General features: G+C 36.5%; 4 protein-coding genes across 7 annotated transcripts; 2 read left to right on the top strand and 2 right to left on the bottom strand.

Annotated features, from left to right (window-relative positions):
- Positions 1–1,353: 1,353 nt before the first annotated feature.
- On the bottom strand, positions 1,354–3,526 carry LOC107263488 (charged multivesicular body protein 4c). Its single transcript, XM_015730754.2, has 4 exons — positions 3,206–3,526; positions 2,448–2,625; positions 2,076–2,326; positions 1,354–1,889 (listed from the first exon to the last, which is right to left on the bottom strand). The coding sequence occupies exons 1-4, from the start codon at positions 3,384–3,386 to the stop codon at positions 1,831–1,833; spliced, it is 669 nt and encodes a 222-aa protein (XP_015586240.1). The 5' UTR covers positions 3,387–3,526; the 3' UTR covers positions 1,354–1,830.
- A 482-nt stretch (positions 3,527–4,008) lies between these two features.
- On the top strand, positions 4,009–6,278 carry LOC107263487 (dual specificity protein phosphatase 3). 2 transcript variants are annotated; one of them, XM_015730753.2, is made up of 4 exons: positions 4,009–4,275; positions 5,218–5,405; positions 5,568–5,791; positions 5,949–6,278. In XM_015730753.2, the coding sequence occupies exons 1-4, from the start codon at positions 4,249–4,251 to the stop codon at positions 6,143–6,145; spliced, it is 636 nt and encodes a 211-aa protein (XP_015586239.1). In that variant the 5' UTR covers positions 4,009–4,248; the 3' UTR covers positions 6,146–6,278. The 2 variants fall into 2 exon arrangements, with proteins under 2 accessions (XP_015586239.1, XP_015586238.1); XM_015730752.2 differs by lacking the exon at positions 4,009–4,275 and adding an exon at positions 4,309–4,482.
- A 71-nt stretch (positions 6,279–6,349) lies between these two features.
- On the bottom strand, positions 6,350–7,898 carry LOC107263489 (60S ribosomal protein L13). Of its 2 annotated transcripts, none has more exons than XM_015730755.1 (4): positions 7,819–7,898; positions 7,109–7,258; positions 6,773–7,022; positions 6,350–6,669 (listed from the first exon to the last, which is right to left on the bottom strand). In XM_015730755.1, the coding sequence occupies exons 2-4, from the start codon at positions 7,249–7,251 to the stop codon at positions 6,403–6,405; spliced, it is 660 nt and encodes a 219-aa protein (XP_015586241.1). In that variant the 5' UTR covers positions 7,252–7,258; positions 7,819–7,898; the 3' UTR covers positions 6,350–6,402. The 2 variants fall into 2 exon arrangements, with proteins under 2 accessions (XP_015586241.1, XP_015586242.1); XM_015730756.2 differs by having other exon boundaries at positions 7,822–7,892.
- A 158-nt stretch (positions 7,899–8,056) lies between these two features.
- On the top strand, positions 8,057–17,521 carry LOC107263483 (nuclear pore complex protein Nup153). Of its 2 annotated transcripts, none has more exons than XM_025080852.1 (8): positions 8,057–9,294; positions 9,946–10,239; positions 10,327–10,642; positions 10,762–10,982; positions 11,176–11,576; positions 11,691–14,880; positions 14,958–15,085; positions 15,202–17,521. In XM_025080852.1, exons 1-8 carry the CDS (start codon positions 9,031–9,033, stop codon positions 15,251–15,253), a joined length of 4,866 nt encoding a protein of 1,621 aa, XP_024936620.1. In that variant the 5' UTR covers positions 8,057–9,030; the 3' UTR covers positions 15,254–17,521. The 2 variants fall into 2 exon arrangements, with proteins under 2 accessions (XP_024936620.1, XP_015586225.1); XM_015730739.2 differs by having other exon boundaries at positions 8,060–9,099.
- The last annotated feature ends 3,066 nt before the right edge of the window (positions 17,522–20,587 follow it).

Below are 20,587 nucleotides of genomic sequence, written 5' to 3'. Positions count from 1 at the left end.
ATAAAATGAAGTACTCAAATTAAAAAGAGAAGTATTGTTTAATCAGCAAATATAAGTCATCTTCCCTTCGAGAGTACGAACAAGCTCTTAAATCTAAAGTTGAAAAAGTCTACATTTTGATCATGTAACTCGACAACTAGGAAAACCGCGATAAAATTCAAATTGACGAAAATTCTTCCCTCGCATATTGTATTCTTGATAAGATGAACTTGCCTCTTCATTGTCATTAGTATGGGCTTTCCGCTTTTTATATAATTCACCGAGCGTCCTTGGATCATCGATCTTCGCAATCGTTTGCGGTTAGATTTAGCAGTAGGCTTGTTGCTAGTGAAGAGAACTCTTATGCTGCTCTCTTTTCGCTAGCATCAATGAGTCATTCATGGCTCGATAATAAAGGATATGTTCCGAAATTTATTACCAGTACTATAAGCATGGTTGCGTCTCGATTTACCGTAATCTATTTCATGCAGGTAAACAGGAACAAACAACTATGCTCGTATCCCTTATACTACACAGGTTTCAATAGAGAATTGAATCCAGTATCATATTTTTATGTATTTTATTCATTTTTTCTTTCCTTTTATGCTGTTCACTCATAGTGTCACAACATTATTAATTATTTGTGCTAGCATAACAAATCAAAGAACTCTGAACATGATTCAGCGTTTGACGGCAGCAGAATTTACAGTTAGGTGCTAATTACATTTTCGACAAGAATAGTTGTCTTGGTATAAAAAATAACAATTAGCATTAACTAATACTACATATGCATCATTCATTATGTGCAAGGTATTGTTATCACCTATTTTGATCATTTTTAATATTTTCGAAATACCCTCAATTTATTAATTAATGTTATAAAGCATTTTGGCAGAAGTTATCAATCAATTTGAAGATATATATATCCAACTCCAATTGTTACATTAAAATATTTATTAAAATCAATTAAAAACAAATTTACCTTGGGAAAAATGATAGGTAATGTTTATACTGTTTTAAAAAATATTCCAAATAATAATTAATTTAGATTATGACAGAAAAATTTCTGTCAACCATTCAGTTAGTTTTAATGCACAAATATATCACTCTTAGGCATCGTGATGACGTCACCAGAGAGAACATCATTATCACGCCGTGTACGTCTGCCACAATTCTATGTATTATAAAACTGACTGTACAGCAAGGTTTAACTTAAACTTTGATGAATCAGATTAGAATATACATATGTATAATAAACTATAACCATAGTGAATCGTCAACAAATATTATAGAAAGTAAAGTGAATTATATCAATAGTTATGACGTTCCAGTTACAAAGAAAAAGTTATGCGGACGCAGAATCCTATTACATTATATCGTTTAAAAGTAAATTTATTTGCAGCAAGTAGGATTATACAAAGTTTTCAAAGGCCATTTATAGTTAAAAATTAAAATCATAGATTGCCATTGAAATCATGGTAGCTATATACATTAATGTGACGATAAAGCGCAGGGAGTGATCGTCAAATTTTGCTTCGTTTTTCTTTTTTTGGGAAAAACATTTAATGGTTTTGGATGAAGGAATCCAATAAAACATGATAAGCAATTGTAGGAAGAAAAAGATATTGCAAAATATATATCCATTTCATGGAGAGTCGCATTAAATATTTCATTCTTACAGTGATTGGCATTAGTAATGCGAAGTAGAATGTACGAGTTATTTTTTTATACGTTGCATAAAAATATTGTAACTAATGAACCAAAACTGAACGATCGTACCTCCTCTCCATATGCTTTATTTTATCTAAGAAACTCGAATGTTTAATTTTTACAACAGCTTTGTTTACCAGCTTACGAAGCCCATGCTTCTAACTCCTTCAAGTCTTCATCCTCCTCCTTTGCTTTTGGTTCTGCAACATAGATTTCATTCATACGATTAACAAAATTACACAAACACTAACAATCTTATATCAAATATGTAATATTAAACTGTTACAAAGTAAAGTATACATCTGTGACATTTATTTGAAGTGTAATGCTTTGAAGGGAATTGCTATAAAAGTTAAATTTCTATATAATGCAAAAGTGAAGCTTACTTGACCGAGCCTTTGCAGGAGCAACAGGCTCTGCAGTCGCTGGTACTGCTGGGAGATTTTCGCCTGTTCCAACGCCAAGTAATTCTTTATCCAATTCCTCTTGTTCTAACTCCTCCAATTCTCTTTCAAGTTCATCCTCGTCCACGTCCTGTCCGAAAGCGACAGGATTAGAGATCGCGTCTGATATTTCTTTGGCAACATCTTGTTGTTCTGCTATATCATCCATCATATCATGAACTTGATCAACATCCCTAGAATCAGAATATAATTACATCAAATTCATGTAACTATATATGACTATATTACAATGTAACATACAGAGTTATTTAGTCTTAAGTATTATAAGAATATCAGATTGCAAAAAAAACATACATGTGTTGATGTGCAGATTTTAGTGCATCTGCTGCACTCTTCATGGTTGTAAGTACTGCTGTATTGGTATTTGCACTTTCCAATGCTTCTCTTTGCATTTCAATAGTTGATAAAGTTCCATCAATTTGCTGTAATTGCTTTTCATATCGCTTCTTCCTTTTCAATGCTTGAATGGCAGCTGAATATGTTGAACAAATTATGTTAGTAAAATATCTGATATACAGAATAATTTGTACTATGCAACTATAGAACACATATCTCACAATGAATCTCAAACTCATAAGTCACACTCATCTTTAAACGAATCATGTAAAATAAAAAATGACGTGTCTATAAAATAAAATAAAATTTCATCAAACTTATATATATAGCAACAAATAAACAAATTTACATGTGCTACTTGATTTTATAAAAGTGACCCAAAATAATTATTGCTCTCCTTCTACTTCTGTGCGTAGCAATAATGATTACTAAAACATCTTCTAATTTACATCCGTTTATTAATGAACAAATGTAAATACATAATTAACAGAATGATAAGGATAACTGATTTTGACAGGAATTGAATCTGATCGTTGCTACATTATATATCATAAATTTCTGACAATACTGACTATTTGTAATTAATAATTCGTGGGTGTATACGGAAACGTCACAATGACAGTCTTCATCCTTGACAATGACGATTCATTACCCGAAGGATCAAGGACGAACACAATTGAATTCGGTAAAAATCAAAGAGTCTTAAAGTACATTACCTCGTTTATTTTTAGTTCCATTCTTCCTGGCAACCTGAATCTCGAGCTCAATCTTACTTTCAAGAAAATCTTGCTTCTTGATAAGCATATCCTCAGTTTCTCTTAATTTTTGAATAGCTTCGGCAGTCGAAGGAGCTGCGGCCTCCTTCTTGCCTCCAAAAACTTTACTGAAGAAGCTCATTGTCCTCCGTAATTATTAACTAGTACAAAATAGCAGTTCTATCCAGCAGAAAAATAATCAAGTATTCTTTTAAGAGTCAGTGGTACTTCAACACGCTGTCGCCATTTTCTCGGACGTTCAGTACGTCATGACTCATCGCGCCACAGATACGATTCTTCAAAATACCTCTAACTTCAAAACGTCACTACACAACCATAATATTTAAAAAATATTATTTTTTTGCGTGTAACTTTTAGTAAGTACCATTAAGATTATTCATCATAATCTACTCGTTTAAAAAATCAGTGCTGCATGGAAGGTTCAAATTTCTGTATCATACTGCCAGATTATGTATGTACGCATGAGAAAAGAACTGAGAATATCATAACGTTCAAATATGTATATAATTTTAATCAGGATAATGTTTACGCGTTTATAAATTTAAGTAAAATTTTCAAGAGAAATATTGTTTTTATAATCTGGAAAATACATTATTTCGGACTTCAAATCACACGACATTTTCAACATGACATCTCGTAATATGAAAGTAATATATATATATATGATTTGTTCCTAAAATTGTTGTATACTTAATGATCATTCGCTATTAGACTCATTGTTCTCCAATCACAAATATTTTATTATTAAATGAAGATTCTAGTTGAAAAAGAAAGTGTTTGCTATATGGTTCTTGCAATACCGCATATTACAATAATCCAATATTTGTATGTCTCGGGAAGTATCCGTCGCCGTCCGATAGAGTTCGTTCGTGAAAAATAAGTAATCGGTGCCGTTTCCGGTAATAATTTCTCTTGAAAGTTTTGACATTTCAATATTTTATTTAGTGTATTTATTACCTATTGTAGCGATTGGCATCGACTACATGGAGGAGAGCGGCGATTCGCAAGGTGTAAGTTACAATTGGTTTGGCTTATTTACAATTACAATTAATTGGCACTTTGTCCGTTGATGAATGTGCTGTTACCAACTCGGTCGGTTTGAAAGTTTCGCAAGAATACTTATAAATAAATATTCTCGCAGGAGAGTCGAGTTCTTGGCATTTGTAGTTTTAATTCTAGATGTAAAGATGCGGAGAACGTGGAGAGACAGGGATAGGGTGAGAGACAAAGGTTCTAACCTTTTTTTATCACTTCAAAAGATACTTTTGAAGGAAAAGAACTTAACTGATTTCTTCATAACATTAAATAATATGACGCGTATTTGTAATATTTATTAAAATGAAGAGAGGAGTGCAATAGTGTGTTAATAAATGAACTCCTTTTTTTATTTCATTTTGTACAATATAATTATATTGTATGATTAACTTGTAACTAACTATAACTGAAGTTGTATATAGATTAAAATATATAATGCTGCAAAACATTATATTCTGTATGAGATAATCCTTAAAGAATGTGACCCTGAAACAACTATAAATATGCAAAATTGTCAAAGAATTTTTTTGTCTCTAATTTTAATAAATTTCATATTTGTTTGATCCAAAATTTTTTTTCCTATATATACAAATCAAGATATATTTGTATATTTATAATTTTGCTAGTTGATAAATGAAAATAATTGTATCTACTTTTTTGTTTCATGGTACAATAAAATGATTTACTAGTAACATGAGTTTAATATAATTTCCCTAATAATCACATAGTTGTAAGAATTAATTTCTAATATTTTCCTATTACAGTATTCATAGTTATCTATAAGATTATTTTTAAAATATATAGTGACAGAAGTATTGGTATAGCGCAAATGTATTGCACTGTATCCATACTTTTTACCAGCATTGTATGTGTATAAAATTGAAGTAGTAATAACATAATATATTTCTTTTTTTCAGGATTTCTTGAAATTTCTAGAGGATGGTGAAACAAACCATGAAGAATTGTATGCAGTTTTACTAAATACAAAGACAGATTTTAAACCAATACCTGGAATTGATTTAGACCGAGATGAAACAGAATATTATCAACTACAGCAGACTCTTGATTGTAACTTAGTTTATCCAGGAATATTCGTCGGAGATGAGTCAGTACAACAATTTTTTTCTTTGTAATAACACAAAGAAGATATTTATGATCGTGTTCATGTTTCTATTTGTAATTCTTAAGTGTACCTAAGAGTGCACAAATTGTATTATATCTATATACATTTTGAAATAAATAATTTTTTATCTATCCACTATTAAAGGGGGGCTGCAAGAAGCAAATGGTACTTAAAAACCATTGGGATAACGCATGTGTTAAATGCAGCTGAAGGAAAACATTTTGGATATGTCCATACTAATGAAAAATATTATGAAGATACAAACATTAAATATCTGGGTTTACCACTGGCTGACGTACCATCAGTTGACATTAGTAAATATTTTTATACATCTGCAGATTTCATTGAAGATGCTCTTAAAAATGGAGGTATTGTGCATAATGTACATCACTTATTTAAATTATGTAAGATCCATATTTTTGTATGTTTAAATTTATGTTACTAAATTTATTCGTATTTTACTAATGATTCATTTTCAGTATGTAACTATTTGATAAAAATAACCTAAAAATACTTTGTTCGCAGGAAATGTACTTGTGCACTGCAAGATGGGAATATCTCGCAGTGCCACTTGCGTCCTGGCATACCTGATGATAAAGAAGAACATGTTGGCTGTAGATGCAATTCGTACAGTGCGTATTAATCGTGATATTCGCCCAAACTACGGATTTTTACGTCAACTGGCTGGTCTGGACAATTATTTACGTCGCCAACGTTTGTAAATAACAGGTTTTTCAATTTTATCCTAAAAATGAGGCATTTGAAAAAGCTCTGACAAACATATTAAAGCTATACTTTTGATGAACAATTATTGTATTTTGTTTTGTATTTCACAATAAAACTGTTAAAAAAATATTTGATTATTAATTATTGTTAATATCCAGAATAAGGATAATTCATGGGGATTGGTAATAATCAATAAAAAGTTTTGGAAATTATGTGTTTTTATTGGGTATACCAACGTTAAGATGATGCATGTTTATTTCTTAGCCTTCTTCTCCTTAGCAACCTTAGTCACGTCGTCAGGGTTTTCGGCAGCATCCTTAACGCGCTTCGCACGGATTCCGACAAGTCTGGCGTCTGCTCTGGCCTTACGAAGAGTCACGTAGGCCGAGAATTTCTTCTCATCCTCGGTGATAACTCGTGCCTTAGACCTAGCTGGAGGTTGACGCCTTACTGGCATTACTTGTCCCTTAACTTGGGTAGCGAGTTTACGCTCTTCTTCACTAGCCTCACCCTTCTTAGGCTAAAATGGTATAAGACATTGGTTGATATTGTAATGACACTTATATTTGAATACAAATAGCGTACTTGAGCTAGTAAATAAGTTACTTAGAGTACAATCTTACCTTCTTCTCATTGATAGGGAACAAAATCAATTTAGCCCTATATTCCTTGAGACGCTGTGCATTGGTCTGTAGGGATTCCACGGATTTGTTGCGCCTCCTAGGGTCAACTGCGATTCCAATCGTCTTAGCAAATCGTTTGTTAAGACCACTGGCTTTCAACTCGTCCAAGGTGAATCCTTTACCAGCACGAACCTTTGTATGGTAACGGAACGTCGGGCAGTGAACAACAGGTCTGAGCAAGTTTACTGGTCTGCAAAATATAAACTAAGAGTAACTATTGTAACAAAAACTTTTAGTCTGATTGCATGCAGACTTTATGTACACTTATTTTTTTACCTGGGAGCTACAGAACGGGCTTTCTTCACACGGTTCTGCTTGCGGCGGTATTTTCGTGCAGGCTGGTTGAACCATGTTTTCACAAAACGTTGCCAATCCTTATGGAAATGGCCATTTGGGATCATATTATTCCGCTTACCCATCTTTGCACTGAGAAACAAAATACATATTATTACATTAACTTCAGCAGAAACTGCTCAAAACACTAATGTCATGTTACTTTATTATTAATTGGTAAGATGGAATACATATATGGGAATTACAAATAGTGTTTCAAAAAACAGATATTTCAGTTAACGTTAAAAACCAATTTCAGCATGTATGCTTCGTAAAAACAACGACAAGGTTATGTTAGTACTAGATTTGATATAGGTTATAAACTTGTTGTCACAGACAATGGGAACTGTCTATTTAGCAACAATTATTAGAATATAACAAACATTTGTGTACAATTTGTGTTGTAGTAACTAGTAACAAAAATAAAAGAATCATTTGTAAATTGCACAAATATGCAATTTGCGGCTCTTAACCTATCATACATGTCAATGTAATATGGACGTAAATATTTGAAAATTACTAACGAAGTAAATATTAATATATCGGAATCATAATTTAATAGCCATATATGATTTTTGTCAAAAAGTTAATACATAAAAAAATGCAGGATTGCAAAGAACCAATTAGATATAAATTGTACAAAATTTTCTTACCACCTTATTTATACGATGCACACCGGAAAAGGAGCACACCAAACGGAGTGGAAGTAACGTGTAGAATGACTGGACCCAAACTATAGCAATATATGGTACAGAAAGAAACTATTGTACATAATAAAATTTGCCGCAAATAATAATTTGAATTATACATTCACAATTTTATATTTAATTACTTAAATGAACCAAACTTTGGTATTTAAATAAAATTTGACTAGAGTACTGATACAAAATGGCTACCATCAACAAACACCAAGTACTTACATGTACTTGGTGTATTTAGCGTAACTACTTTTAGGTATTTGTTTGACAATATTTAACAAAAAGGTTTATTTTTAGATAATTTGTTATATTCACACAAATATTTTTACTTAAAACAGTATGTCATAGTGTCTGCGTGCCTATACTGATACACGTTTCGACGGGCTTAAGGCTACGAGTACAGTACTTTATTGATAGGTTATTCGGCATTAATATTAACAGTAATATACATCTTAAACTTTCCTCGTTATTTATGAACGGATGTACATTATGCTAAAATATACTAATGACAGTTACATTTTTATTCTTATTTTCATATTCGTTTGCCTAGCAGCTTATATGTATTTTCAAAGATGGAGAAGCTTCAAGAACTAACATTGTTGAATATTATTAGAGTATAACATTATAAGCGTATATTTTAAATGAAGGGTTTTACAAATGTAATTATAAAAATGTTTTTTCTAATGTTGTAACTGGTGCATGTATGTACAGTGAGGTAGCGAATTGTTTTACCTTCGGAGTCACCCCCTCCCTTCGCCTGTATTTGCCGCCTGGTGTGCAACAATAAAATCTCAAGTGAAAGTTTACTACAAACTACACGTTCAATCTGTTTCATCAGATGGGAATTCAGAAATAGGAGGAAATAGGTTTAATAAAAAAAATTCGAATTTAGTGCCGTGTAATACAATTTCAAACCGCCTTTACAGATTAGTCAGAAAAGTCGAACGACTTGTATGATTTTTAACCGACGTAGCTCGCACCAGTCACGTGGGCGAGCGCAGTAAAGCGCGCAACCAACAGAAGCTGGCGCCCTGGCGGCGGTCTTTGAGGCGGCCATATTTTCTCTCGTGGTTCTCGGGTCGTGAAGGTGGTGCGGTGACAATTTGGGATGCAACTATCTAAATCAGCGTACGCGTGTAATAACTAACAAGTGACTGGTGTGTTATCATGGCCAAGGGAAGCAAAAGCCTCACCGGGAAGCGGGCCCATGGCTCCAAGCCTTACGACGCGAACAACGTGAGTAGTCTCGCCTTGGATAAGGCCTTCCGCGGCAGAACCAAACCTGCGAGCCTCCCAACGGTTTTCCGCGTCTTTCCCGAAATAGAATCTTCTAAGAGTTACTCCCGTCGAGAATATCATCGAAATGTACTGTATATTTCAAGTCTTTTAACTGAATGGGTTACCGCGAGACCCTTTCGATACCACAATCATGTGAGTGTGTGAAATAACCTCAATCTTATTCTTTACACACCCGCACGTTCATACATCTTCGCGTAAGAGATGCTATAACCTTGAAATGCGATTCCTTTGCTATATACTCGTTGTCTATTGGGTAGTATCGTCGTTATGTTTCTGATCACTGTTAAACCGATCCTTTTTAGATGACACTTTTTGCGCGTGGGCATAATTAATTGCAAACTCATATATATATATATATGTATGTATGTCTCGATATATTCTCCACCCTGGTATGACATTTTTTTTATTCGTGTATCTTGGACGGTTTTACTCGTGTATTTGACGTAAGAATAATTAATCGTGGATTGTATGGAGTTTTTGTCCAAATTTCTGAATAACATTTATTTAAGTTTAGGTCGAAAATATTTTTTTTATTAGCAGTTTTGCAATAGACATTTCTTTTGAACTATGATTGTATGAACTGAGAATGTGAGTTTCTTTTTGCAACAGTTATTTCCTTGGGTCTACATGTTTATTGTACTTTTATCAATTAGCCAGAACGTACTTTACATTAAAGTGGCTTTAATTTTTATAATATTGTTAAAGATATATAAGTCTTTAAGATGTTTGATTATTATAATATTATTGCTGAACTCTATGTTGACAAGTAACATTTTTTTCTAGTCTTTTGTAAAAAAAGTGGCAACAAAGGTAACAGATTTAATCCCACAAAAATCCTGGATAAGCAAGTGGTTTAATAGTTCTCAAGATAATGGAGATATCTTGAATGACATGGAGAATCCAGAAGAGTCAGAACTTGAAGAGGAGGAGATGCAACAGCCGCCACCATTGAAACGTGCTTGCATAAGGATGGATGTGACCCATCCACCAGGCACATTTGCCATTCGACCTAGAAACAGAAATTCACTGGACAAAGCCAATTCTGGAAAAGAATCATTTCCTAATCACAATGACACAGTAAGAATTTTAATACTGCACCATTAAAAGCAAAACAAAAAAAACTTTGATGTCACTATAAATATAATGAAACATTTTTCATTGCAGATGGAGGATTTTCGTGAACCTTCTGCTGCAGGACCCAGTGGTGTTCGTCGTTTGGTATCCTCAACACCTGCACTCAACATGGACATCAGAACAGCTGCCACGCAGAGATCAGAGTTGAATTCACTAGCTTCGTTAGCAATGCCACAAAATAATGGGGCGACTAATGGCACAGACGATAACTCGGAATCGAGTGAAAGCACTAGTGGCTGTAGCTCTCTCATTCCACAAACTAATAGACAAGAAGGTCCATCAAATACCTCGTATAATGCACCCTATGTAAACAGGAAAAAGTTTATGGACGATAAAGTAAATTTCAGTAAGTATCATTCTTAGATAGCCTTCTCGAATCTTTTCACATATACACGATATACGAAATTCCTTATGAAATCTGTCTTGTTTTTTATAACCTGATAGAAAAATATTGTTCATTTACAGCAAATCATCTACAGTCGCCACGGTCCCTTTTCTTAGAGAGCACCTCCAGAGATAGCTTGAGTAGTCGTAGACCAAGTTTCAATGCTTCGATGATGAACAGTACGCTGGACCGTGCCTCATCTCTGTCATCTCCATTCTACAATGGCAATACCACCTTTGGCGGAGCAAATGCAGCTGGACTTTATAGAAGAAATCGTTCATTTTTCAACAACTCAAACGAAGTACGTTATCATAGCTTTGCCTATTGTCACATTTTACATGACTATATCTTGCCATTGTATTCCTTTACTCGATCTTTCTCGTTCCTCTGACGTTTGTATCTTCTAACTTATCATCTGAGCCTGAGAAAGACTTTGAACACAATATGTATATAAAAAAGCGATTCAGTCGATTTAATCTTTCGTTATCTTGCAGCCTCAAATAAAAGTTCCAAGAAGAACAAGCGTGCAAGTGAAACCCTCGAATGCGGCAGGTACTGATTCATCAGGCATGAGTCAAACCGCAAAGAGGATATTAGAAGCACTGGAACATTTTTCCTCGCCGATACTGGACGCGAAGAAGATACCACTGAAGAATACAAACAATATTAACACAGTTGCAACGGGGAAAAAGAGACTTCGAGAAGATGATAATCCAGGAACACCTCGAGTGGGCCTACGACACCTGACTAGAGAGCTAACCGTTCCTACTGTACCGGATTTACTGAAGTTGAGAAGGCGTCGAAAGTTGCAGGATACTACAGTTGCAGCTAGGGACATCGTCTCTGCTCGTAATGGACCACCAGCACAGCCAGCATCTCAAGAGTACCAGTTACGGTAAGTTTAATAACAATGTTTTATCAAGACTCGTTTTCGTTTATTGCTATCATTGATGAAATACTATAGAAAAACTACTTTTCTTCCCTCCCAAAATACCTTGAATCCCTTTAGGTCTGAAAACGATGAAAAGTCAAAGTTTCATAGTAAGGTTAAATCTAAATCGAAAACGAGTCTGGAGAAGGAGGAAACGGTGGCAGCAGTCAATCTGCCAAGTATAGCTCTGCCAATTTCCTCACTTCCGAATTTCGATATTACACTACCTCAGTATCCGAGCGCAGCCAAGAAGAATGCCGTTAAAGAGGAAACTTTTAAGTTTGCCAGTCCTATAAAGCTTACGGAAACTTCAAACAATCTTAAGTCCATCAGTAACTTTACGTTCAGTAAACCACTCAATGCGGACGAGAAGGAAATGCTGAACGACTCATCGAATTCCCCTTCTAAGAACGTCAGTCTTGAGTCAAATGCATCCACTGTTAGTTGTACATCGAGTGGAACGATGTCAAATTTCATGTGGACCGGTTCATCTACTGCGCCTAGGCCAAAAGAAAAATCGAAGAACAAAGTGATAAACTCTTTCGAGACCAAAGTCGCCAACGAATTGAAAGCAGGAAGTGTCATGGATATTCTTGGCAAAAAGACTGAGATGGAAACTGACTCGAAATCTAGTCCTGGAAGATCTCATCTAGAGAAACAAACAGGATCCTTGGAACCGAGCACAGATTTTTCAAAATCAAAGTCACACTCTTTGAATTCTGAAAAGTCGAACCTCGAAGTCCATAAAATTTCTCAGAAGCCCACAGTTAAGCCTAACAATAATGATTTTGGTTTGCAATTTAAAATGTCCAATAACTTGTGGGAATGTGATGCTTGTCTAGTTAGAAACAAACAAACAGACGTTAAGTGTGTTTCTTGTAACACTCCAAAACCAGGGGAAAATATTGAAAGAGTGGATTCAACAACAAAGCCCAACACGATTCCATCAAGTAAATCGGATCTGATGGAGAAATTTAAGCCTGCTGAAGGTTCCTGGGAGTGTCCTGGTTGTATGTTAAGGAATACTGGTAAAGTCACGACTTGTCCTTGCTGCAACACAGGAAAGCCCGGTTCCTTGGGTGCGAGTCCTAAGGGAACAAACTTTACTGCCTCAAACTTCATGAACAATCAGACCTCTTTTAAAACTTTACCCTCTGGTCTGAATGTCCCTCCATCGAATACTTCTAATGCAATGGACAAATGTAAACCTGCAAAAGGTACTTGGGAGTGTCCATCTTGTATGGTAAGGAACAATGACGCCGATACATCCTGTCCCTGCTGCAACACTTCGAAGCCTGTTGCTGCTAAAAATGGAACTAAGAAATCGGAGAAGTCGACATCCTCCGGATTTGGCGACAACTTCAAGAAACCTGAAGGTTCGTGGACTTGCGACGCCTGCATGGTTCCAAACAAGGGAGATATTACAGAATGCGTTTGTTGTGGAACTGTGAAACCTGGAGCATCCAAACCTGATAAAGTGAGCACGACATCGAGCACCGGCTCGACTATTCAATTCAACTTCGGAATACCTGCCAATGTCGGAAGCTTCAAATTTGGTATTGACAAGGCCGAGGATGTACCCAAACCTGAAAATTCTACATCTACTGAAACATTCGTTTTCTGCTCTAAGCCACAAACTACTGAAAGTGGTCAGTTTTCATTTGGCATACCCAAAGATGCAGAGCAAGCTACACCAGAGACATCAAAACCAGCAGCCACATCTTTCTGGGCCCCGAAGACTACTGAAGTTACAACCGGCTTTCAGTTCAATGTTACAAAACAACCAGCTAAGCCCCAGCCTGATCCAGTAAAAGAGGAGAACAAAGTAACACCATTGTTCACATTCGGGGTACCGAAAACGGAGGGAGCCGCAGTTCCTGCACAAACACCGTTTACATTCGGTACACCAAGTGTCACGGCTAGCACAGTTTCACAATTTACTTTTGGAACTACCAAGACGGACATAACTAAAACTGAAGCTGCCCAGGAAGTACCAAAAGTTACTTTTGGTACCCCTGCAGCAGAGACTCCCAAAACTAGTGCACCGAGTTCGGAATCAGCACCAAGCTCCATAGCGAGTGGTAACGCGTCTCTTCCTACAGCATCAGCAGCTCTGAACAAAGTAACAGAAACTAAGGCAGTTCCTGTATTTTCATTCGGTGCACCAAGCACGTTAGCTGCAGCAATTAATGTCCCAACGAACGTGACCACAACAGCTGCAAGTCTTCCAAGTCTAGGCCAAAGTCCGTTTACGTTTGACGACAAGAAAGTAACGTCGTTGCCGCAGGCTACCTCAATTCCAAGTTTCGGGCAGACTTCAGTAACGGCACCAGTACCAGCATCGTCTTCCACATTTGTCTTTGGCGGAAATAAGGCTTCCGAGGAAAGTGGAGCACCATCAAAAAAGGAAGCTGCTATATCCTTCGGAAACGCCACCACAACTCCAGCTTTCAATGTACCCAGTAACAATTCTCTTTTCGGTGCTAACGAAGCCAAACCTATAGTTCTTGCTCCAGCTTTCGGAGCACCAGAGAGCAAACCTTCTTTGTTCGGTATGTTAGATAACAAGGTACCTGCTTTTGGTAACGTGGAAGCAAAGACACCGCTGTTTGGAGCCACTGAAAACAAAGTTCCAACATTTGGAAGCAGTGATAAAGCTGCACCAGTTTTCAGTGCACCAGCACCAACATTTGGTGCACCTTCTGCCAATGTAACGCCATTCGGATCGACGGTAACTCCTGTCTTTGGAAGTCCAGCAGCAACACCAAGCTTCGGTACGGGAACACCGTCGAACATCTTCTCGACTTCGAAACCAAGTGAAAATAATGCAAGTGCACCGGCACCTTCAAATTCAAGCTTATTCACCTTTGGTTCGACCGCTAGCCCGGCACCTTCTCCCGGAGGTTTCAATTTCTCAGCGAGTAATCCTGCTGCACCTGCACAGAAGTCACTGTTCACCTTCGGTAGCACATCGACCACTGACCAACCAGCCAAGGCCTTTGGCAGCAACACATTCAGTTCACCAGCTCTAATAAATTCAGCACCCTCGAGTTTTGCATTCAACGCTCCAAAACCAGAAACTCCTGCCTTTGGACAACCAGTAAATCCTACGCCAAATTTATTCGGTGGCCCACAGTCAACACCTGGTCTAGGACAGAATCAATCAGCTCCATCATTCATATCTCCAAACCCCACACCTAATACAGGGTTCAATTTCGGAGCAGCAGCACCTACTCCGTCAACAGGTGGATTTAATTTCGGATCTGCGGTATGTTTCATTTATCATCTAAACACCATCTATTCAATATCAAAGATTATACTTATTTTTCATTATTATTAATCCAGGCATCAGCTGCTCCACCATCCGGCGGTTTCAACTTCAACGCTCCTGGCGCAGCGCCAGTCGTTTCTTTCGACCCAAATACTCCTCCTTCATTTAAATTTACCGGAGGTAGCGCACCACCAACCTTCAAGTAAGTATCTCACAAACTGTTTGTACTTAATAACTCAAACTCATACTTTTGCACCAGGAGTATCACTCTTCGAAGAGCATGCATGAGCAGTGCAAATATATTAATTATCTTTACAGTGCACAACCCACCCGAAGAATCAAAAAAGCAGTACGAAGAATGCCCCGGTAGACGTCGTCGCGAGTTTCCTGTTAACTGAGGAGTGAGTGCGTGATCTGTGTGTGGTTCTGCGCACGCGCGCACGTACGTACGTGTAACAACGTAATACACAAGCGAACATGCGTGCATGCACGTGGGTGTTGCGCAACACCTTTACGTTAGCCCATGCCGCGCGACTAAAAAAATAAATGGCGTTGTATAATAAACACCGCTAAAATTTTCAACGGTTTACAAGAAATCGAATCGATGGCCGATCGCGTCGAGGATAGGTGGTTGCATACCCAAGCATCTGTGTGTAATATAATGAGTAATGTGCCGACGACGGAATGTGCTTGTGTATGACCACTTGTGTTCTACAGCCGAGAACTGTAAATTATAAATTATTTAAATTATATGCGAATATAACGGGCGACGTTTACGATATTGGCCGTCAGATGGCCAGTCATTCATTTTATTCGACGGGACGTAACGTCGTGACGATATTAAAAAAAAGAGATACGCGTTCAACATACTACCGTACAATTACTCATTGAACGTTAATCTGTAGGAACGATGCATTCGCACGTATGACTTAGCAAAATCATTTTCTTCTTTTTTCTCTTCCTTTTTGCTGAAAACTATTAAGACGAGAATGGCCTCTCGTGAATGATACTAATGATGCAAGATTAACGAAGAATTACGAAATTTTGGGATAACGCGGACGCGAGACATGGCCGAGCGCTGAAAAATTGCGTGCAATTGGGATAACTAGCGGGAGTGTGGCAACCCTGCGAAGGTAAGTATAAGTCATTCGCATAGCTCGCAACTTATTGGATTTTTCGCAAATCACGATTATTCACTGATAATCGTCGTGTCCCAACTATTCGTTTATAGACTTTTGGCTAACTCGTGTCTAACGATAAGTTTGTTCGACACCGTTCGGACAGATCGGATCGATCGGGAATTAGGCTGCCACCAATTAAATATTAGACTATACGTTATTGGGATGAGAATTACGATATATCTCTTGGAGAAAACCGCGAAAACGATCGTTTATTATTTTTTTTCTTTTTATGTTCCTCTGTGGAATTGCTATCCTAGACAGGAGCTAGTGATGGGAGCGTTATCTTTACCGGGGATCCATTCGGGATGAGATTGTTACAGAAAATTTGTCAATGACAGGTCGACGTGTAACATTCGTTGTACTTTGTTCGGTTGATTTGGGTTCTCTTTTTTTAATTTCCTACAAACGGCTTTACGAAGAATGAAATAATTTTTTTTTACAATAATTTGTACCGGAAATTTCCAACGAGTTTTATGTAATCTCCTAGTAGTTGCGAGTGTCGTGAAGCGACTCTATCAGTGGAATCCCACTATATATATATATAGACATATTAATTCAAAAAAATCTAATATTATATTTTAGCTAGGATCTCGTGGGCAGCCCTACAGACTCTGTAGAACTGGCCCCGGGAAAGTGTAACATACACTAAAATGGCATTCGGATAGTACAAAGTCACGATTACCGTACGTTTCCAATTGAGTAGTCGAAATTGTATATTTTTTTTATATATCGAATGAAGTAATCCTATAAGCGAATACTGAATGCCATTTTGTTAGGATTAAGGTATAATAATGTTGCGTGTTTTATCATAGGATGAGTGAAAATACAGGAGATGTGAGAAGCATGTTGAATGGAAATAAATTATTATGGGGCTTCTAAAGAGTATTTTTTAATACTTTGTTACTTAAATAATTCATATCTGTCCAATTTTTCGGGATTCCGCTTTTGATTTTGTTTTTGACGCTGTAGACTCTTTTCCTCCATTTTTTTTCCGTCTTATCACAATTGAGATTTTAGTTGAAACGACTCGAAAATAACGAGTTCAATATGTTGTTACTTTAAACGGTGATTCAGCAAGTATCATTTTTTCAAAATGTAGACACGAGTTCCAAATCAATAACTTTCTCGTGGGCTTGAAATATTTTCTCAAAAGAAATACTCTTTTTTTTCAATCAAGTAAATCTCAACAGACAATTATGTGGATTTTTAAATCCGTTCGAAACTTAACGCAATTTCTCGTCTACGAACAAACTATTCGATATACATGTAAAGTCTGTCATCGACGTTTGAAAAAGTTAAAAATCTTGAAAAATAATTTCGACTCTTGAAAATTCAGCCGACGAGGAAGAGAAATACGCTGCAAGTCGCGGTGATTGAAATGGCAGCGAATCTTTTTAGGAGTCCCCTTTCTTTTTTTCTGAAGAACAAAGAAAGATATATATATATATATATATATATATACGAGTAAAAAAAAACCGAAAGTAGTTAGTCCAACGCGTAATGGTGATTTTTTTTTTCTGAAGAACAAAGAAAGATAAATACGCTGCAAGTCGCGGTGATTGAAATGGCAGCGAATCTTTTTAGGAGTCCCCTTTCTTTTTTTCTGAAGAACAAAGAAAGATATATATATATATATATATATATATACGAGTAAAAAAAAACCGAAAGTAGTTAGTCCAACGCGTAATGGTGATTTACGAATCAATATTCAGCCATGTACCGTTTTATTTAAGGACATAGAATAGATACATTACGTCTATAGTGTTGGCTTAAAATTGACAGTGGCCAAGAATAACTCGGCACATGAACCCACCCTCTGCCATAGTAGACAAGTAGGTAAAAAAAAAAAAAGAAAAAGAAAAAAAATGAAAAACCATTCTGTTACATATTGTTACTCTATTCGTTGTTGTGTAATGTTTACGCGTAGGTCTTAGGACGCATTTAAGTTCGTAAAAATAATAATAATAAGAACGATAAATATGATCTTAGCAATTACGTTTTCAAATTGACAAGCTTCCTGACGTATTTTTGCGTAATGGCTGCGCACAACCCTTCGTAGACCGACTTCTCATTAACTTCACAATGAATCAAATCACACTGCAGGAGGAAATAATTAATTTATCACTCATCGATTCAGACGCCAATTGATTTTCTATTTTTCTTCAAGGCTAAACAGAGCCATTTAATCCATGAGACTCTTAATGTCTCAAATGATTCTCATTATGGCCTCCTTTTCTTTTCCTTCTCTCTCTCTTTATGTTTATGGCGAACCTTGCGCGCCCCTCATGTACGAAGGGACTTGCAAGCTCATACAATTAGTCATAGGTCGTAACGCAAAGACTTCGGCTGAACGCAGTGATTATTAACTAACGACTACGTAGAATTAATTTTCATGGCGAAGAGACGAAGGGCAGGAGGCTGCGTGCGCTGAGGTTATGTCCTGTGCTGCTGTCTTATACACCGTGAACATTCTCTGTCTAGGCTGTGTCGTCCGTTTGTCTGTCGCGAGACAGACGAATCTCCAAATTAATCAATATATCGAACACTGCCCTGCGAGGCGGTACCTTTGTATTAAATCTTGTATATGGCCTTAAAAGATACATTATGAGCTGTACGACTTAGAAGTGAGGTTATTACCGACTACGAAGCGAATAATCGTATTGGAATTGTTTTGTAGCATTTTGTACTCTCCATTGCAATATGTTTGTATAAATAATTAAAAGAGCGATACATTAAAAGAAAAAAAGAAAAAAAAACACGAAAACGGTTCAGCAATTGATACGCGTGACATCTCGCAATTATCGGAATTCATTTAGAGGATAAAATAAAATTTGAGATAAAACGTGACGAAACATCCACTTAAAATATACAGTTTAAAAGGAGCTTATTCGTGTGGAGTGGTTTTACAATGATACTCCGTACACAGAAGTTGTTGGTCTTATTTTTCAAAAGAAAAAAAAAAAATTAGAAAAATACAGAAGACTCATTTTTTTTTTTTTTTTTAATATAAATTAAGTTTCTTATACAGGCTCCGATGGCGTCTTACGGACTTCCAGTTTGCTACCGGAAGTTAACAATAGATTACAAAGGCAAGAGATTGGCATAGAGAAAGATGCGACTGGTTTCCGGGAGTCGCGCGATGTCTGCTCAGTGTCAAGTGTTCCGAGGCCTTATTATCGTCTTATTAGTCGGTTAAATTATGCATTGTAAACTGAATTAAACACGAACGTCTGTAACATTATTTCGAAGCGGGGATTTTTATGGTGTATCGAGGAGACGAGGAGGGTAACGATCACGCGCGACTATTCATAAATTGCGAGAGTTTGTTATGAAATAAATCCAATGACTGAACTGTATGTAAAATAAAAGTAATACATGGGAGAATGTTCACTGTACGCTCCGGGTGCTGTGGGTACGTAATAACGTACTCACGACATTAATCGTAACGATAGCTAATAATATTATTATAATGAACACGAAACTCCGGTGTTTCTCAACCGATCGACGACGGAGCCAGATCCTGTAGGGGATTGACACTGTCGCGTAGTGTTTGCTATTCACGTGAAACATTGTATATACGTAACGCGCGAGACTAAAGAAAAAGAAGAGCGCCATCTTTATTCGCACAAAGCACGAGAAGTTAAGAAAGACGATCATTCGTGTTTCTTGGGTTTGACGTTTCTTGTCTTTTCTCTTTTCTTTCATCTTCGTACCTGCGCTACACCCATACGCCAGCTTCTCTTTAATTTTCGTCGAGATATATTATTTCGTATTTTATTCTCACGATTTTCAGGACTGATCGAGTAACCTTACCAATGTGTGATAACGTTTAATTTTAATTAGGCAGCGCGAAGGGACGACATACAAGTTCAGTGGTTATTTCGTTGACGCCCTTTTATACTTCCTACATCGACTGATTTAACGTAACTTATTCGACTTCTTCTTTTTCTTTCGAATTTTCGTTGTTGTGTCTCGAAGCGAAAATGACGCCGTGCACGGTTAACGGTAACAAGGATACTCGTAATTCTCGAATGTAATTTAATATAGAGCTTGAGTTGAGAAACACCGTGACATGTAGAGATACAGTAATATTAAATATTATTATAATTATTATTCTTAAAATTATTCTCCTCTGTACACGTAATAATTGTATTACTCAATACTAGAATGTACGAGAATAATATTTCAAAATAATGTTACGTTGAACGAATTTTTGGGTTTATGATTTTGACTCACGCACTAGCTAGGGAAATTTTTCTTTATGAATTTAGGGATATGTCAGTTTAGCGTGCGGAGGTTTGAACCAAAGAATTTTTCCATGTTCAGTTCACGATTATTACTTTTTTCTTATCTTTCCTCAAGGACAAGGACATCCTCAAGGATTGTATTTTATGTGTTATCCTTGTTTCACCTCCTCACGAACGGCGTTAGTCAATGTCGAAATTTTGTTTCTTAGCTCGTGAATGAAAATTCTTTGGATCATACCGATATAAGGCGATACAAAGGAGAATTGCGATTTCGAG

This window comes from Cephus cinctus, unplaced genomic scaffold, assembly GCF_000341935.2.
Source record: "Cephus cinctus unplaced genomic scaffold, Ccin1 Ccin1_scaffold0153, whole genome shotgun sequence".
NCBI lineage: Eukaryota > Metazoa > Arthropoda > Insecta > Hymenoptera > Cephidae > Cephus > Cephus cinctus.
The sequence above is the reverse complement of the archived record's forward strand: the minus strand, read 5'-3'. Positions and strand labels throughout refer to the sequence as shown.

Bases quoted from the DNA above. Each gene is read 5' to 3' on its own strand.
- LOC107263488 (XM_015730754.2), bottom strand. From the start codon at position 3,386: ATGAGCTTCTTCAGTAAAGTTTTTGGAGGCAAGAAGGAGGCCGCAGCT. The intron at 2,626-3,205 runs GTAATGTACTTT...CAACATATTCAG, and splicing joins TGGAACTAAAAATAAACGAG to CTGCCATTCAAGCATTGAAA. The intron at 2,327-2,447 runs GTATGTTTTTTT...TTCTGATTCTAG, and splicing joins AAATCTGCACATCAACACAT to GGATGTTGATCAAGTTCATG.
- LOC107263487 (XM_015730752.2), top strand. From the start codon at position 4,339: ATGTGCTGTTACCAACTCGGTCGGTTTGAAAGTTTCGCAAGAATACTT. The intron at 4,483-5,217 runs GTGAGAGACAAA...TCTTTTTTTCAG, and splicing joins CGTGGAGAGACAGGGATAGG to GATTTCTTGAAATTTCTAGA. The intron at 5,406-5,567 runs GTCAGTACAACA...CCACTATTAAAG, and splicing joins GGAATATTCGTCGGAGATGA to GGGGGCTGCAAGAAGCAAAT.
- LOC107263489 (XM_015730755.1), bottom strand. From the start codon at position 7,251: ATGGGTAAGCGGAATAATATGATCCCAAATGGCCATTTCCATAAGGAT. The intron at 7,023-7,108 runs GTAAAAAAATAA...TATATTTTGCAG, and splicing joins GCCCGTTCTGTAGCTCCCAG to ACCAGTAAACTTGCTCAGAC. The intron at 6,670-6,772 runs GTAAGATTGTAC...ATACCATTTTAG, and splicing joins TCCCTATCAATGAGAAGAAG to CCTAAGAAGGGTGAGGCTAG.
- LOC107263483 (XM_025080852.1), top strand. From the start codon at position 9,031: ATGGCCAAGGGAAGCAAAAGCCTCACCGGGAAGCGGGCCCATGGCTCC. The intron at 10,643-10,761 runs GTAAGTATCATT...GTTCATTTACAG, and splicing joins GGACGATAAAGTAAATTTCA to CAAATCATCTACAGTCGCCA. The intron at 10,983-11,175 runs GTACGTTATCAT...GTTATCTTGCAG, and splicing joins TTTTCAACAACTCAAACGAA to CCTCAAATAAAAGTTCCAAG.